The sequence below is a fragment of the Aquila chrysaetos genome, chromosome 8, assembly GCF_900496995.4.
Source record: "Aquila chrysaetos chrysaetos chromosome 8, bAquChr1.4, whole genome shotgun sequence".
Taxonomy (NCBI): domain Eukaryota; kingdom Metazoa; phylum Chordata; class Aves; order Accipitriformes; family Accipitridae; genus Aquila; species Aquila chrysaetos.
The window spans coordinates 339,006-357,009 of record NC_044011.1 but is presented as its reverse complement, the minus strand read 5'-3'; the positions used below and the strand labels follow the sequence as shown (position 1 = coordinate 357,009).

Genomic DNA, 18,004 nt, shown 5'->3' with positions numbered 1-18,004 from the left:
TAACAGATGATTGAGCAGCACACCACTGAGGGTTTTGTTATGCTTTTAATTAACATTTGAAACACATAAGGCATATGGTAACATTAGACAGAGGAGCATTACACATCATAGTCATGTAAACAGCATTGGCACACTTGCTTTCTGTCCAGCTTGGTTACATGCACAAAGCAGAATATATTTTTTAAACAAAGATTTTCCGTGTGTCTGTAGGATGAGTATCACTCATGTCACATACCTGTAAATCAACAACTCAGACAGTACAGACCAGACCATATGTTGTAAGAGGCTCAGTCTAATGCATTTCACATCACGCTCATGTACTACTTGCCAGTCACGCTTTGCCAGCACCAGGGCTTAGCACACTAGAGACTTCATTAGGCAACAAGAGTGGTTTTACACCTATGACAGCAGCTGTAAGTGGGCCAGGATCCTGCACTGATTAAAGCCTGAGGCCCCCAATGCTTCTTACTTCTCCCTGGTCAATCAATTCTAGTTTAATACAGGCGTCCAAAATGAAATGTACAGCTAAACTCCTTCCCCCGTCTCAAAGTACTTGGCAGGGGCCATGCTCCTCTGCACAAGCCAAGGCTGCTTCCACTCCCTCCTCCTTCTGCAGTTAGCGTGCAACACAAGTGAGCTTGAGAGAAACCAAAGAGAAAAACATGACAAAAGCTGCCTGGTGATAGCAGAGGAGTTGCGTTTTGTCCAAGACCAGCAGTACCAGCCTGGGAAGGCGACTGCAGTAATGACACAGGAGTGGCACTCGCACAGGCTCCCCTGTGCTGGGCAGCCCCCCCATGGCAGCAGGCAGGGCCAGGGATGCCTCTCCTCTGCTCATGAACTCCTTACTCACGTTTTCCACTTGGACTCCTCACGGCACAACCTTTGGGTCAGACAATCAGTAAAATAAACAATAAATTGCACTTCTGATAGCTGGAATGGCACATGCAATTTAAGCACAGGAATCTCCCATTTCCTCAATAGCATGACTTCGCCCTAAACAGTTAAGCAACATTGAGTGGAATGATTTTTATCCTAGGGTTTTTGTTTGTTTTTTTTGCTTTGGTCCTTAGTATACAAACCTGCTGGTTAACTTTGAGTTAAGACACTTGAAGTTGTTTTACATAGGTTCTATACTTATTGGCCCATAAAATGTTTGTCCATAAAAAAAAAGAAAGAGTATAAAAACAAAACCAAAAAAACAACCAACCACAACCACCTGGAGCAGAGCACTGATCAGTGAGGCAGTAGAAAGCAAGATTACATTTAATCTTGGTCTTTCTCTAAAAAACATTGTTGCTACCAAGGGACATAAAACAGTCACTGCTAAACTCTACAGATAGTAACTGCTTAGCACTCCTGCCCTGATAAGGGCTTCAGGAATTTGTAGGTAGAAGATACATGAGCAGCTACCCGAACAGAGTCAGGTGCTGGGATTGTTTCCAGAGAGCCAAGGCTGGGGCAGCAGATAAAGCCTCACTCAGGGTCTGGCTGGAGCCAAACAGCTGCCCTGGGGGAGACAAGGGCTTTACAATAGCTCTTCTGGACTGGGGAGCACAGAATCACCAGGACAGCCCTGGAAAGGCTGTAATACATGGAAAGGGAGCATCTTATTCACAGTAAGTCAGACTACATCACCAGTGTTCAAAAACAGAGCTAGCAAGACAGGTTTTTGGCAACACTTTGAAAGGCCAGAATGGAAAAGGCTCCAGTGACTTCCTAGTCCTTACAGGCATACAGAAGAAGGCACTGAGATACTGTTTTCTGTGGCATACGACAAGGCAGCATGTCAGAGGTGTCCTACGGGAAGCTGCAAGACTCCCACTTTCCTCCTTTACGCTGCATTGGGAGGGACAGACTGCGAGAGCCTCGCTACGCTGCCTAATCCAAGGCCATCCAAGTAAGGCACTGAGCATGCGCTTAGCCGAGAGTAAAGCAAGGAGAGGATGTTACTGTGAAACACAATTTGATAGTTTTCCCCTTTACAAGTGTGCAGAACCTGAAGATGCGTGGGGTTATGTGACGTTTGAGCATGCCGAAGTCCCGTTTCTTGAAGGAACGGGTCCAGACTTCCCATTTCAGCAATTTAGACAGTCCTTCTGTTGTCAGACCTGGTAAAGCAGCATTAGAGACTGTTGGATTTAATCTAAATTAGCATGACAGGGCAGGTTGAAAAGAGAAGCAGCAAGATTTTGGATTCAGAAAGGTTAAAAGTTGTGCTTGTGAGTTTCATCAGACCATGTTTATGAAGTTCACATATCAAGTGCAAGAGACAGACTGACAAGGATCTGTGACAAGGCTCCAGCCCTCCTCTGAGGTTCTAGGGAACGGGGTTGTTTTAATACTTAAAGTTAGCCAAGGCAAGTCCCCTGGAGGCTGTGGCCACACGTTTCTAAAGAACTAGGGTCTGAGCCCAAGCACCTGAAATACAAGCTGCACTGATAGATAGGAGCCCACTGGAGGATAGAGCTCGCCAAGGAAGAAGCCACACTCCTCACCTGCACAGGAACCCCCAGCCCTGTGCCATGCTTGGCTGCTCTCAAGTGGCAGAGGGGCTTCGCACAGAGGGGCCTTTGCCCAGCAGGCGCCTTCCCTCCTCAGGGTTTGGTTAAGCAAGGCTTTGCTCCTGGAGCCTGAGCTCTGCCACGATGGGCAGCTCTTCTTGGTGCCCTCAGGTTTACCTTTTCAAATGCAAAATGAAGCCTAAAAGCCTGCAGCACCTACAATCCATGGCAAAGCCTCAAAGCAAGCACAAACAGCACCACAGTCACTCAGGGCTGAAAACAGGGTCCAGCAGGAAGGTGGACACCACTCATTAAGTGCTCACAGAACTAGGCTTGGGTCTCTGCACGGGTCCATTTTCAAGTGCACAGAAAAAAGAAAAGAGGAAGAGAAACTGAGTTCTGGTCTGGGAGGAGCACCCCAGGCAGCTCTTAAACCCCCGGTGCTGGAAGAGAGCCCAAGGGTCCCAAGACTTGCAGTTTCAGGGGAGGAAGAGCCAAGTCCTACTGCAGCACTGAACCACGAGCTGAGAGCTGGTTTGAGTGGATATCTAATAAGCTAGCTAGAAGAGAATGGAAAGCACAATTTAAACTGCTCACAATGCCCAGGCCAAGAGGCCTGACCCAGAGCTGGGCAGTTTACTGTCTACACTGGTAACTTGGCAATAGCTTTACTGAGTGGTGTGCCACAGAAAGAGCCAGCCCAGGCTCCTGGGAAGCAGGCTTACAGCACTGGTTCTTGCAAGTTACTTCCCAAACTGCAACACCTCCCCAGCACACAGGGCACAGCACAAAGCAAGCATTAACCGGAGCTTATTTTGTTCCCGTCTTGTTGAAGTCCGATTTAACACTGCAGCCCTTGGAAATACAAACACGAGGGTGAAGTTTAGCCTTAATACCAACTTGGAGCCCAACATTAATAAAGCACAGAGCCAACATCAATTGTTCCAGTCATTTGAGACACAGTTGAGTCCTTATGGTCTCTAAAAATCAGACACAGTTTAGATCTCCCTATACAGTTTGGAATCAGAAAATAGACAAGATTAAGTTACCTAATTGAAACTTTTTCTTCTGTATTCAGACACAGATCAGCCCAGTCCAGCCTGTCAAGTTATTTGCCGACTGCACAGAGAAGCGACTGCAAATTAAGTGCAATATGCCATAGACTCCAAAATGCCAGGACTGTTATTTACAAGGCAAAGGCAACATGACCTGTTGCCATCTGACTGGTGTTAGCAGCCTATGGAAGCAGAGGGGAAAGAACGGGGTTACTGTAAACAGAAGAGTAGCCCGTGCTAGAATTAAACTAGGCCAGCCATGCTCTTCCTCTGGCTGTTGAGGAAACATCCTAAGTTTCACCCATTCTCCTGCTGAACAAGCTTCTCAAAGGTGACAGTGCAAATGCTTCAGCAGGGCCCAGTTTCTGTGGAGATACTTGGCAGTTGCCACAGTATGTTACATCTTGACTTTACAGTGACAGGCTATTCAGTTGTTAACTGCCTGGAAGCTTCAGCTGCACTGCTGGAGAAAAATAAGGTTAGTTTGGAAATTCAGTAGAGAAGCAAGTGATTAGAAAAAGTGTACGAAATAAACAGGCTTCAAAACAGAGAGCTAGGGCAGGAGGCATATCTGGCAAAGGGTCAGTCACAACAAGAGCATGCAAACCTCATCTGAACTTTAACCACAATGTTCTTGTACTGGTGAAGACGGAAGCTACTGATCTGTCCATTTCCAGGTCCCAAAGAGATCAGGGAGTTAAACCATGAATTCACAATCTGCACACATCTTTTCTCCTTAGTTCTCTTCTTTTTTGGATTCTTCCTTGGGTGCTTCAGGAACCAGGATGACCTTTCCAACATTCTTCTTCTCTTGCATCTGCCTCATGGCATCTGCCACCTGGAAGCAACAGGAATCTCGTGAGACCCACACCCACCCTGCAGTGCAGTCATGCCCTTCGTGGGCCCCTTGGTCCACCCAGACTAGTTGGAGGGCCACCCAGGAGGTAGCTTTCCCGGCAGTCCAAGCAAGTGCCAAGCATTCAGGTGCCTCTGCACAGACGCGCTTTGGACAGAGTTGGGCAGCTACCCCAGCCTGCCCATAGGAAACCATCCTCAAGAATTCAGACAGACCAACTGTAACATACACAAGGATGCTCTGCTACGCGAACTGTGGAAGAGTGAAGTGTGTGCCACCACAGCTTCCTTTCCAAACAGAGGGCAGCACTGCAGAAACCCAGCTAACAGCCAGAATGACAATGCTTCTACCATCTACACAACCACAGAACAATACATGCACAGATTTTTATTATTATTTTTAAGCAAAACAGCACCTGGGCCAGGCTGGAATCAACAGAGTTTTCCTTAAGCATTTGCATCAGACTCATTCTCAGGTATTAACACCAACTGATCATTACCAAGTCCTTTGCTCCCCTGCAGTAAGTCCTACCCCAGCAAAGGATTTTCAAGGCAAGAACCTGACTCTGCCTGGACACATCAATGCAACAACACTGAGCACAGCAGAGCTGCTGAAAAGCCTGCCGCTCCCTTCCAACATCCTCGTTCTGCTTCACTGCCTGGGCTCTTTTTCACTCGCGGAAGGGTAGCAGCAACCTTCCCAGCTCTCTGCTTAATTACAGGGTGCAGATGCAGGGCAGACTCCAGTCTGATGCATAACCCAGCCCCTCCATGGGCTGCTGCTGCTGCTGCTGCCCACCGAGCACAGCTGAGCACCTGCCCTATTCCACAGGGATGCTGTCTGGCATTGCCCAGCTCTGTGCACTGGAGCAGAGGAGCCCAGCCACTTTACTCCCCTTTAATAACTTAAAAGGGAAAAGGCACTGAATGTCTGAGAATAGATGGTTATTAAACATCTGCAACGGCTCAGCTCCCCTGAACAAGGTGCTCACACTGAACCAGAGCTCACTGTGCAGGAAACAATCACCCAGTAACTTCTGGGTGCTGCCAGCCTACATGTTAGCTCAGACTCACCTGATCAAAGGGCCATACAGAGTCTATTTTGGGCTTGATTTTTCCTTGACTGTACAGGTTAACCAGCTTGGCTACAACACCTCCGACAAGCTCAAATTCTTCATCCATATATCCAAGGTGGTAGCCACACACAGCCTTGTTATGGTGTAGGAGCTGCAAGGCATTGATGCTGAACTGGTTCCACCAGGTTTTAGCCATAGCCATGAGGTTCTTCTTCTGTCCAGTGAGAAGGTTTGCTACCCCTAAAAAGAAGGCAATCCTCAGGTGAGCTGGAATCAACACGAGAGGCAGTAAGCATCCCATGTAACAGCTCAGACAATACGCAGGGTAACAGCCGCTCACACAGTGATGGAGGACAGAGGTAAGAGCTGGATCACATCAGGATCTGCCCAGCCAACCTTCAATGGAAACAAGTACCTGCCTCGGCCTCAAGATATGCAGAATTTGGATTATCAGCACCCATATATTGCAAAAGTATAGAACAACTCCTCTTTTAGGAGGGCAGCAGAAGCACAGCTAGACTGGAGTGCAGGCAGAGGCAAGAGAGGGTTACAAGTCACATCCAGCCAGGCTGGCAGGACAGCACTCCCCTTCTCCTACAGCCAGGCTTCTTCAGGGGAGCCACATGCTGCAATGGCTGGGACAACAGAAGCAGCACACTGGTGCAAGTATCTGGAATCCCACTGGGGGCTGTGTGAGGGCTTTGTCTACGAGACAAAAATCACAGTGTTTCAGGGCTGGGGAATGGAGAGATAAGTATTCAGTAGCCTCAAACCTCATCACCCACACATCCTCTAGAAGAAAAGCAAGGCTCTATTAGTGCTGTGCATTAAGTCAGCCCAGACAAAGCAGCTGTGCCAGCGTTCCTCCATGAGGACATTCCAGCTTCCCCTGCAGGCACCGGCTTGTACTCGAAGAGATCTCACCATGGGAGGGAAAAGCCTTGAAGCCTGTGACCAGAGCTCTTGGGACAAGGCACAAATCTCACTCCCCTCAGTGCCTCACCCAGTCGAAGCATCCTAAAGACCGTCATGAAATAACAGAACTACAACACACACAGCAGTCAGCAGCAGCAATGCTCCCTCACAGCTGTGCATCCAGGCACGGAGCAGCGTGCAGCATTCCCACGCAGATCCACACCCACCCTGCCATCGCACAGTCCCTCCTACGCCGGAGCTGGGGTTTGGGCACACTGCTCACACTTACCATAAGTGATGAGTTTGCCCATCGGCTTCAAGAGGTTAAATGCTTTGGATGTATCAGATCCTCCCAGGGGGTCCAGGACAATGTCAACACCTAGAGGGAATTGAAAGTAACTAGAAGTTTCCTTGCACTTGAAACAAATGCAGGACAGTTGTAGAAGTCCTCCACCACACGGTACCTTTGGGAGAGATTTTCCGGACTTCCTCTGCATAATCCATCGTTCTGTAGTCAATGGGATAAGCAACTCCGCTCTCCTTGAGTGAATCATGCTTGGAAGCAGATGCTGTGCCAAAAATGGTGACGTTTTCTACGGTCTTGCACAGCTGGATGGCAGCAGTTCCCACACCACCTGAAAACCAGCAGTGAGAAAGACTTAGAAGCAGACAGCCCCAGCAGTCAGGAAAGCCTCTGGATAGGTAAATTATCCCTGCTTGTACCGATTGCACAGCGCCAGGAGGGTTTGGAATAAAGGTTTTGCCTGGGGCAGGCTGATGCCTGTAACATGCTAGGGGACACCAACCCTGGCTGCTGAGAAATGGGTTCAGCATTTGCCAGCACTTGGGTCAGCGTGAAGCCTGCATCTCTGGCAGGCGATGTTTTGTCAGTCCAGCCCTGTTCTGATCGCTTCCTCACCCATGCCACCCATTCAGAAGCTGCACGCTGAGGCCAAGAGTCTCAGCATGGGCTGGCAAGAACTATTTACCTGCAGCCATGTGGATGAGGACACTCTGGTTGGGTCTCAGGTTTCCAAAGTCAAACAGGATCATGTAGGCAGTGATGTAGTTGACAAGAAGAGCAGCTGCTTCCTCAAAGCTCATCCCCTCAGGCATCAGGAAAGTCTGACTGGCTGGCACGTTCACGACTTCTTGCCAGAGCCCTGACCTAGCCAGGACCATTACCTTGTCACCAACCTAAAATCAAATAGAGGACAAGGCGGTCTGAAACAAGCCCCAGGCTAGCAGAAGTCATCACACCCTTGCCCTCCGTATGCCAGAACTGGGTACACGTGTGCCATTCTCTGTGCAGAGTCTGCAGGGACTATGGCACCCCTGGGCTTGGGCGGGAGCCTGCAGCCTGCGCTCCACTTGTCAGGCAAACCGCACAACAGCACCTCTCACCACAGAGCTGGGCACAGGCCACGAGCCTCCGAGGGACAGCAGGCGCCCCAGGCTCTGGCTTGCACCCAGCGTGCTGCCTGACTGCCAGCCGCCCAAACCAACGGACCCCCAACGAGGTAAGAGGGATGGGGGCCATGTCCTGCCTTCCCTGCCCAAGCTGGGAGACGGAGTCTGAACACCGTGAAATATTACCGCTGCCCCTCATAAGGATCATTCTGCCAACAGGCAGGAGGCTCGGGGCAATGCTTAATAGGATCAGCCCCAGAAAAACCTTAGGAAAACCTCCCAGGTCTAAGCATCAGGCCTGAAGTCTGAGGCATCCCCCAAAATCTGCTCTTATCCCACTGGGCAAGAAACATCTGCTCGCTATGCAATGGGAAAGAGACGGCAAAACACCAAGTGGTCATATCAGCAAGCAGAGATGAGGCAGAGCCAAGGCAGTGAGCAGAAAGGCTCCTCAGTGTGTGGGTTCAGCATTTACACTTAAATAAATCAAGATGTTTTCCTGGAGCGGAGGGAATCATCTTTGACACACTGGGGTTTTTTTGAGACGCTGTGTTTTGCTAGTTGCACGCCCAAGAATCATCTTAAAGCACCATAACTGCAACAGCCCTGAGGTGCAAAGGTCTAGGACATGCGGAGCCAACTCCTCTGTCCCCCGAGTTGCTAGAAACGCAGCAGCCGCACGCTGGCGGGCCACAAACCCAGCACCAAGAGCAACTAACCAACTCGTGCCCACACCTCACCACCCTCACTCAGACGGCTCCGCACAACTCTGCAGCAGCTGGAACTGCCACGTTCGTGGAGTTTAAGGGGATGGTCACAAACGTGTTCAGAAAGAGCACAGTCATGCTTCAGCCCAACATCCTACTAGCGGTCGCCCCTAACGAGAAAATTCTGTGGGTGCAAATACAGCTGGCGGTCCCCAAGCACACGACCGCCTCCAGCCCTGCCCCACGACTCCAGAGCAAGACCCCGGTCCTCAGGGCAGGCAGGCAGCGATGCTCTTGCCGTCCCGGGGGCCGGCGCGGCATCGGCAGGGCGAGGGCAGCCAGGGCCCCCGGCGGCCGGGGCCGGGCAGGGACGCGCCGGGGCCGTCCTGCCCGCGCAGCCCCTTTGTCAAGGGCTTCGTCCGCCGCGGGATCCCCCGCGGGCGGGATCCCGGAGGACGCTTCCCGCGCGGCCCCGGGCACGGAGCGCGGCTCTGCCGGCGCCGGGCCGCCCCTGCCCCGGCGGAGGGACGGTCACCAGCGCGCCGCCGCCTCCCGCCGGTGGCGCGGCCCGGAGGCCGGCGGAGGGGGCCCGGGCGGGTCCGCACCTGCTGGGCGGCGGGGCGCGGCCACCGCAGTGCGGCGGGGCCGGGCCGGGCCGAGCCGAACCGAACCGGGCCGCGCCGCCCCTCACCTGTCGGTCGCGGACGCCGTCGCCGAGGGCGCGGACAGTGCCGGCGCACTCCATGCCGGGGCAGACGGGCGGCGGCGGCAGCCGGTCGTACAGCCCCTGCCGCGCCATCAGGTCGGCGAAGTTGAGGCCGCAGGCGCGGACGCGCACCGAGACCTCGCCGGGCCGCGGGCCGCCGCCGCGCCGCGCCTGCACCTTCACCTTCTCGTAGCCGCCGAAGCCCGTCAGCACCAGCGCCCGGTGCTCGGCCGCCTCCCCGCCGCCCGCCGGCGGCGCGGGGCCGGGGGCCTGCTCGGGGGCGGGGGCGGCGGCGGCCGGGGCCGGCTCGGCGGACATGGCGGAGCGGAACGGAGCGGAGCGGCGGGAGCGGCTGCGGGCGCGGGGCGGCGGCGGGCGGGGAATAGCCGGGGCGCGGGGCGCGGCCGGGGAGGGGGGGGGGGGACACCGGGGGCGGGCCGGGCGAGCGGCGCCGCGGCGGGCGGGGCGGCGCTGTCCCCCGGTCCGCCTCCCGCTGCCGGGCCCGGCCCGGCGGCCGCCGCCCCTCCGCAGCCCGGCGTCCCGGGGGACGCCCCGCCCCGCCCCGCCCCGTGCCGCCGGGGCCCCGCCGCCGCCGCTCCCTCCGGGCGGCCGGCCCCGAGGGAGCTGCCCGGCCCCGCCGCCGCGGGGACGCTTCCCCCGGCGGGTCTGAAGCCGATGCCGGGGGAGAAGGGAGCAGGGGGAGATTTGCCCGTACACCCCCCGCTGGGGCGGTAGTTCCCGAAGGCTCCTTAGGCCGCAGCCCTCGGCATCTGCGCTGCGGCGGCGGCTGCGGCTCGGTGGGGCCCAGCCGGCCGCGGGTCGTGCACGCAGCATCTCTCGTCCTCCGCACCGCCTTTTTTTTTTCTTTTTTTTTTTTTTTTTTTGGCTAAATGATTCCCTTTCAAGCAATCTGCTTGCACCTTTTCTGGAGACGATTGAAGTGGCTGTTTTGCTGGAGCGTCATCTCGCTGAATTACTTCTACAATTTATTGTGAGTAACGGATGTCACTTGCAGGGAGGTTTAATAAACATCTCTCTGCTCGTAGCCCTGAAATGGCTGCATGTAGCGGAGATGAGGCATGGACTGGCTCACAGACAAGAGGGAGGAGTAGAGCTCTAGTCCTGTAACTAAAAACAAATAAAGAAGGGAGGGTGCGTTAGACAGACTGATGGAACCAGCCTCCCTTCCTGCTCGTGACGCATCTGCCAGCAGACAGCAGCCTTCTCCATGAATTCACTGCTCGGATCTGTGTCCAGCTCCCCTGTATCACGCTTGCCATCAAGACTGCTGATTCAGTGCAGTTTTGCGTGTGACAAGCGCAGTTGGATCCACACCTCGCTTGTCCGCTGCTTGGTGGACACATCCCTAATAACCCACAGCTGTTGCAGGGTGACTGCTCCAGCACACAAGTCAAAAAGCCCCTGAAAAACATCCACCCCAAAAAAGCAAAGACCACCTGAAGGATAATCAAAACATGTACTGGGGAAGTGTCTGTGTCAGTCCAGTGCTCCAGAATTCCCAAGCCAAGCAAAACCCGGCACAGTGCCTGCTTTGGGCAGGGCACTCCCAACACTGCTGACAGCATTTGATGTAAGGCTCTGGCCAGCCGGCAGATTCGCAAACCCCAGCGTTTCCAGGGGCTTTGTTTGCGACAGCAGTCCCGCTCATTACGCAAATGCAGTCTGCTGACCGAGGCCAGCAGGAGTTTTGCATGAATGTGGCCGAGGCCAGCAGGAGTTTTGCATGAATGTGGCCTTGTCCTGCAGGGCTGCTCTCCAGGCTGGGCTGGCCCTGGAGCCGTGTCAGCCGGGCGCGGGCTGGGGCTGCTCAGGAAGTGGAGCACAAAGGCAGGAAAGCAGCCAGGAGGGCAGAGGCCTGGAGCAGGCTGCACATCATCTGGCTCTGCAATGTGGCATGTTTATGGGTGTTTGGATGGCTGCAGTGGGAAAAGGAGGAGGTGCATGTCCAGTTGCACGACAGGACCGCAGTCTGGCTTGGACAGTTACTTTACACCTTTGTTTGCTGTTGCTCAACTCTGAGAAATACAGATGTGCCTTTCTGATGTCTGGGCATCTCCCATGCCCCAAATTAGGAAGAAGCAGTCAAATCACAATCCTCTGTCTCCCACTGCTCTTCCTAGGAGCTTTCCTAGCATTTGTCCTTTCAGTGGTTTATTTTCACAGTTGCCAGGGCTCTTGTGGTGGATGAAACGTGCTGGCCAGGAGGTAGCCGCTATAGACACCTGAGGTAAGAGGATAACTCCCAAAGGCTCAGAGAGTGGTAGATGAAGGCAGTGGGTTTGGGGAGTCAGAGTCCTCTTCTGCTAGACTGCTCCAGCTGTATGCAGCTCTAAAGCAGATTAGATAGGGGTATTTTTGCATAGTGGCAAGTCTGTCTGATTGGGCAAGCTGCTCTTGCTGCCTTTGTCTCTTTTGTGCTTCTGAGTCAATCTTTCCTTATCAGCTCAGTTTAGTAACATTTTCCCTGTAAATCTTACTTTACCCAGTTCAGTTTGTGTTCTGCTCTGGTACTTTTTCCACTGTACTTAAGCTGCAGATTTAAGAGGGACAGTTCTGGCTAGTCACTGCTCTGGAGCGTCAGTGCGAGTGAAGCGCTGCCATTTGCGGGGAGCTGATGGGGATGTGCCATTGCGCGTGCTTGGGCTGGGCATTCGCAGCTGGCACACTCTGAGCTTGCAGATCTGCGATCCCCAGCACAGCATGGCAGCTGGCTGCTGCTTACTGGGTATGGGTCACTGGCGTGGGCTAGCAAGGGAAGCATTAGCCAGAGAAAACAATAAATTTTCCCAGTGGAATTGGTGCTCACTCCTCCAGCCGATTTTTCAGCAAGCTCCCCAGATGTGGGCTTTCGCTGCACAGGAGCACACAGCTGAGGCGCTGGGGCCTTCTGAATGGTGGTGACTTGTGATTTACAGCCAGAGGTAGGCACAGGCCACCGAGGAAACTGTTCTCATTATCTCTCCCCCAGATGCTCAGCTTTCCAATAGCCCTGCACCTCACCCTGAGCTCCCTGCCTGCTTTTTTTGCAGCCTCCTGCTGCTCCTTCTGAGCCTCTGGCAGGGCGGTGAGGAGGATGTGCCCACAGCAGGAGCAGTGCCAGCCTGCCCTGCGCAGCTCTTTGTTCTACCTCCCTCTCCTCCGCTCCCCAAGACACTGGAACAACAAAGAGGCAGGAGATAAGAAAGCCTGGCTGTGGTTTGCCGGTCAGCAGTCAGCTGCCTGTGGGAGCTCGGCTTTGACCCCAGGGCTTATTAAGGATGGACCCCGGCAGGACCAGGCCCACAAAAGCCTTCCCTCACCCTGTGAGGCTGCCTGCGACCCTGCTCGGGGCCGGCGGCTGACTGCCTGCCGTGGGACGTCTCCACACCGGGCCGCAGGCGAAGTGCTCGGAGCCATTTCCCACTCAGGCCTTGACCTGATGCCACCATCTCCCTGCTTCTGCTCTGCTGGTGCTGCCCACGTTCCCTGAGACCACCCGCTCCCAGGCCACCCCCAGCTGCAGACCAGCGCAGGGGGTTGGCTCTGGAGGGGGCTGTGGTAAGACCCCAGGGTGCCAGGGCCCACGGTGATGTTTTCAGGGCTGTATATTTTGGCATCCTGGATCTACAGCAAGTGTTGACCTCAATCCATCTATCTGGGTTTGTTGGGAACTCGAGAGAAAGATTCCTCCTGCCTCTGTTCTGACTTTTTCTCACCTGTGTCTGCGGAGTGTTGGATTGCACGCAGAGGTAGACACAGATGAGATCTCCCAGCCGCATCACATGTACCAGGAATGCTGTGCCTCCTGGATGACACCGTGCCTGTATCACAGTAAATTACATTTAGATTTGACAGGTAGAACAGCAGGTGGAAGAGATCTGACACAACGCCTCAGACATACCTGCCACTCACAGCCATAGTTCCCTGCGCTGCTGTTTTGATCACAGTAACAATGGAGGCGATTGTCAAGTGGTAACTGATGCTCAGCGAACGTCAGTTCACTTCTCATAGTGACAGCAGACTGAAGAAATCCTCCCAGCACAGAGTATCATTCCCACAAAGAACACTGCCTTAGCTGGGCTAAGACTGCTCCAGCATCTTCTCCTTGCACAAACCCAAACAGCAGAGGCTGCGGAAGCGCAGCACAAGCAAGCAGCACAGTTAATGCGAGGCCAGATTCCAGGTGCGCACAGAACAGCATCCCACCATGTGCCCCTCTGGAGGCAGGCACCTTCTCTACTGCGGGTCCTTGGAGAAATCCTGTGAAATGAGAATCTTTCTCCTTAACTTCAACCTTCCACCACAGCATCAATAATTTACTGACAATTACTGTCCCAAAATAACCGGCTTAGCACATCCACATGCTGTGCATCCATTAGAAGCCGATTATTTGTTCAGCATGTCTTATCTCACTGAAAACGCACAAACTTCCCTTCAGTGTGCTCATCGTGGATTTCAAGGGACTAAGTAACCATATGACATGCAGGACCAGGTAGCATCGTGTGTGTGTGTGTGTGTGTGTGTGTGTGTATTGCAATGGGAGATGGTTTTCTCTGCACCATTGAAAACTCTGCTGCTGCTCAAGGGTCCCAGTTCCTGGCAAGTCCCTGCACTGCTGCGCACCAACAGTGCCAGCAGCTCGTCATTCACCCGGCTCACCCCTGGCACGTAAGCTGCTTTGCAAGGAAAAGCAAGCACGGTACTGAAACGCAGCAGGGTGCAGCAGTGGGGCAGCTGAGGCCGAGACCTTCACCTGCACCCAGCCCAGCTGGAGCAGCCCCCGAGGGAAGCCCCATCCCTCAGACTGCAGCAGGGACCTTCCCACTGGCCTGCGGCCCCACTGGGTGTAAGGGAGGGACCCAACCCAGCCTGGGCACACACAGCCCATAGGATGCTGCCTCACTGTGTTGGGCTTGCTTAAAGGAAGACTTTAAAAAGAAAACCATTTTTTTCCCCAATTTGTGTTTGGGATACGCAATTCATGTTGGAAATTAAATGGAAAAGAAGCTGAAGTTTTAAGGGTTCATTTCTGTTCATTCCCTGCCTGTCCCATCTCCACCCCTCTCCGCATGAAAAAGAATTGCAAAACTGAAAATACTTCATTTTGATGAGTGATTTCAAACATGAAGGTGGTGGAGATCACTCCTACTGCTGGAGAAACTATTTCCATTGAGAACCTCTGCCAGGGAGCGTCCAGCTGGGCTCGCTCAGTCGCTCCAACAGCTGGTGCTGTGTGCCGGAGCTGCGGCCATGCTGGCGCTGGCAGCCCTGGCAGAAAGGGTGCGATGGGACCGACGGTGTGTGTGCTGCACTGTCTCCACCCGGAGCGAGGCGAGGGGAAGGCCAGCGCAGCAGTGGAAGCTGCATTTCAAGTAGCTGGATCCGGTGTGGGAGGGGATGTGTGTGGCGAGGAGGTTTCCACACCCAAGGGGACAGAATCAGAGAGCCAGCCATTTTCCTCCTCCCACCCTGACCCTCTTTGTGTGCCTTCAGTGCTGCAAGTCCCTGCCCCTCCGAAGAGCCTCTTGTTCCCTGCAGGAGAGCGATCAGCCTGCAGCCAACCTGTGGAGTCCCCCCAGCCGCCCACATGTCTCGCCAGCTGGTGCTGGGCCTGATAAATCCTAAGGAGAGTTGTCCTGAGAGAGAGGGGAAAAAATGGAGCTGCTCGCCTCCTGAGGAGTGTTGCAGAGGCTCCAGATCACTTTCTTGATACAGAGAAATCCGCAGCAGTAATTGAGGTATTGTGCCTCCTCAGCCTGTAACACACATGCTCCGACTGCAGTCTTTCCAGCAGAAGCCTTGTCAGTTGAGTGCCTCCTTGCTTTAATCCCCGAGATTGCTGAAGGATGCTGCTCTCATCTGATAGCATTTATGGACTGTTATAATGAGCTTTGGCTTGCTGAGATAAATTAAATTGCTCACCCAGAGGTGCAAACTTCATTAATGCCAGCAGTGAGTCAGATCAGCGTTATTCTAGCACAGAATGTAAACCGGCTGGACACATGAAAGGGGATTTGGCTGGGATTTTTTTTCTCTTTCTTTTAACCTTCCTAATTGCTGTTGATTTGTATCTTTTTGCTGCGTGTGTTCAAACTCTACTGCTTCTCCACCTCTTCATCTTCTAGGAGAAACCATCAAATAACACGCCATTCAGGACTGAATGATTTAACTGCTCAGTGTTAACAGTTAGCAATACTGTGCAGTTTTGCCTGGCAGGTTTCTAGCTCTTTCACATATTTGACAAGTCCAAGAAGATACTTAAGACTAGATCTGATGAGAAATTAAAGTGTGTCCCTTACTTCTGTCCCAGTTTAGAGGCCTACCAGTGGAAATAAGATGTTGCAGACTGAGATAAATGGCACAGAAAAGATAGGTACGAAGTTAACAATGCACACACCGTAAAAATCCAGAGAAAGTGTCACTGCATAATGTGATGGGCATGAGCTCTGTCTGTGTCCTCAGGGGTGACACGCATGCACCTCTCATTAGTTACATGCGTGCATGTTGCGGCGGGCATGGCCATATGACAGAGTACAGGAGATTCCTCACTCGTTACATTCACCTGTTTCAGGAGGTCTAAAATTAGCTCCAGAGCCTGTGACTGGCTGTAGGGGACCAGACTTTGAGGCTCTGTGCAGGCACAAGAAAGATGTCACAGATTCCAGGTTTCAGGCTGTGGGTCCTTCGGTAAAGGTTGGTTTCTCCCGGTACATTTCCCTAGTACAGGTCCTGAGGATGTCTTCTAGTTTCTTTGTACAGGAAATAACACAAATATAACACAATAAAGTTCATTCATAATAGCAATCAAAAGCCCTGAGAGCATGGATCAGTGAGGGAGGATCTAGCCACTGGAGAAGCATTTTCAGGAGCAAATGTGTGGGAGCCATCTGTTGCCTCACCATACGTGGTGATAGTCACAGCATGTCTCTCTCTGCATCCTATTCTGAAAATTTACACCGTGACTGTAGGTTGCCTAACATATTTTGCAAGTGTTGCCTGCCAAAAGGTGCATTGCACCAAATGGGACACAAGGCTCAGCAGTGACAGTGCCCCAAGTGGCTCTGAGCAAAAGGCACTCTCAGCTGCTTTCCCTCCCCGGGGGAAGTGAAACGCGGGTCTTGAGTATTCAGTACAGAAAGTTGCCGGCTTCCTCTGAAGCAGGGGCACAATAATCTGTTGGTTGGAGGCAAAAACTAATTCCTGTTGAGAAATATGGTGAAAAGCTTTCAGAAGAAAGGGTATTGGCCAGGGGAGCAGCTTGCTCCAGGTGACAGCTATGGCCACCCAGCACTCCTTTACCTGCAGTCACAAGCACAAGGAACTTTTCTTTCTGTTCCTCCACATAAAAGCTGGGCAACATGCACACATATAAGAAGGCCAAAAAACCCTACAGGGCTTACAAAACATGACACAGTGCTACACAAGCTCCTTTCCCTGGGGAGGCTGGAAGGAAACAAGCGTGTGACAGTTACTCATCACATTGCTTAAGGCAAGACTGGGAGGCACAGAGATGCTGCAGCAATACACATCGCAAAGCTACAGAATGAGGAACTGACTGACAACAGTTTCCTGGCCTATATAATGCAGGAGTCAGACCAGGTGAGGACGTGAGCTACGCTACTGTGATTCCAGGACAGCCTCATCGCCTTGGCTCTGGGGTGTTGTCTGGTACTTGATGATAAGATGAGGGGGGACCTGAATTCTCATTTGACCAGCTGAATGTGCTAAGGACACACCTTCAGCCTGGCTTGCACTTGGCCCCTTCCCTGAGGGTGCATCCCGAGGTACCACTGGGTACCTGTATGGCACCATGCCTTGCACCACGTCTCTGTTCGTTACTCATCCCGACTTCCTGCACAGCACCAATATTTATATGTGAAAAATGACTGTGATTTCAGCAAAAACAAACTGCCCCCTCAGTCCATTAATAAATCCTGTTTCACTGCCAAAACATTTTAATTTCCACTTCTTCAGACTTGCTTTGTCTTCATTGTCTCTATTTTTGCTGCATTTTGTCACAGCCAGCTTGTCTGTGACAAATGAAAGTTTGCCATTATGGTAAATCTTTCTGCAGTGTGGCCAGCAAAATACTAGCAGTAGAGAAGCCTCTCCTTTTTCAATAATTCTGCTAATTAAAATCACTGCCTGTACTTTCTAGATGCACTGTCTGTACTCGGGGAGGAATGGAAAGCAGAAATCGCTGCCCTCTTTGCAGGAGGCTGCGCAGCCAGGCCTGGGGTGGTGCAGCCTCTACAACAGACAGGTCTCCTGCCCTCGCCGATGTAACCTGGCGGTGGGCGTCGGAGGTACAGGATTCTTAAAACTCGCGCAGAGCTGGCTAAAACGCTGGGTGTTCCCATTTCTGCGAAATTCCTCAGGGGAACGAGCCCCGTTCCCTCAGCAGTGCCAGGCCTGGAAGACCCCGGTGGGCAGGGGGCATCCCCCACGCAGGGCAGGAACCCGTCCTTGCGGGTCGTTCTCTCCCGCCCGCGTGCCGGAGGGCAGGTGCTGGGGGGCGCCGGCGGGGTGCGGGCTCCGGCCGCCCCGGGCCTCCGGACCGGGTCCTCTGGGCCGCGATGCGGTGGGAGGCGCCGGGCGGGGGGCAGCGGGCGGGGGCGGCGGGGCGGGAGCCGGGCCGGGGAGGGGGTGCCGGGGGGGGTGCCGCGGCCGGGCGGGGGCAGCCCGCGGCGGGGCCGCCGCCCGGTCCCGGCAGAAGCCCCGCTCCGGCCCCCACGCCGCGTCCGCGGGACTCACGACAAGCCGCGGCTGCCGCCGG

At 53.5% G+C, this 18,004-nt stretch overlaps 1 protein-coding gene and 1 long non-coding RNA gene across 2 annotated transcripts; one reads left to right on the top strand and one right to left on the bottom strand.

Moving 5' to 3' along the window:
• Positions 1 to 26: 26 nt before the first annotated feature.
• On the bottom strand, positions 27 to 9,559 carry VAT1 (vesicle amine transport 1). The gene is made up of 6 exons (XM_030021914.1): positions 9,214 to 9,559; positions 7,395 to 7,602; positions 6,870 to 7,040; positions 6,695 to 6,784; positions 5,489 to 5,730; positions 27 to 4,397 (listed from the first exon to the last, which is right to left on the bottom strand). Exons 1-6 carry the CDS (start codon positions 9,544 to 9,546, stop codon positions 4,296 to 4,298), a joined length of 1,146 nt encoding a protein of 381 aa, XP_029877774.1. The 5' UTR covers positions 9,547 to 9,559; the 3' UTR covers positions 27 to 4,295.
• A 260-nt stretch (positions 9,560 to 9,819) lies between these two features.
• On the top strand, positions 9,820 to 17,179 carry LOC115344499. The gene is made up of 2 exons (XR_003924536.2): positions 9,820 to 11,476; positions 12,279 to 17,179. It is a non-coding gene; the product is annotated as an uncharacterized LOC115344499 (long non-coding RNA).
• The last annotated feature ends 825 nt before the right edge of the window (positions 17,180 to 18,004 follow it).

What these genes read in the sequence shown, in the direction of transcription:
- VAT1 (XM_030021914.1), bottom strand. Translation starts at nt 9,546, where the DNA reads ATGTCCGCCGAGCCGGCCCCGGCCGCCGCCGCCCCCGCCCCCGAGCAG. An exon ending in CCGGAAAATCTCTCCCAAAG is followed by an intron (nt 6,785 to 6,869) that starts GTACCGTGTGGT and finishes AATTCCCTCTAG; the next exon opens with GTGTTGACATTGTCCTGGAC. An exon ending in CTGTATGGCCCTTTGATCAG is followed by an intron (nt 4,398 to 5,488) that starts GTGAGTCTGAGC and finishes TGTTGCTTCCAG; the next exon opens with GTGGCAGATGCCATGAGGCA.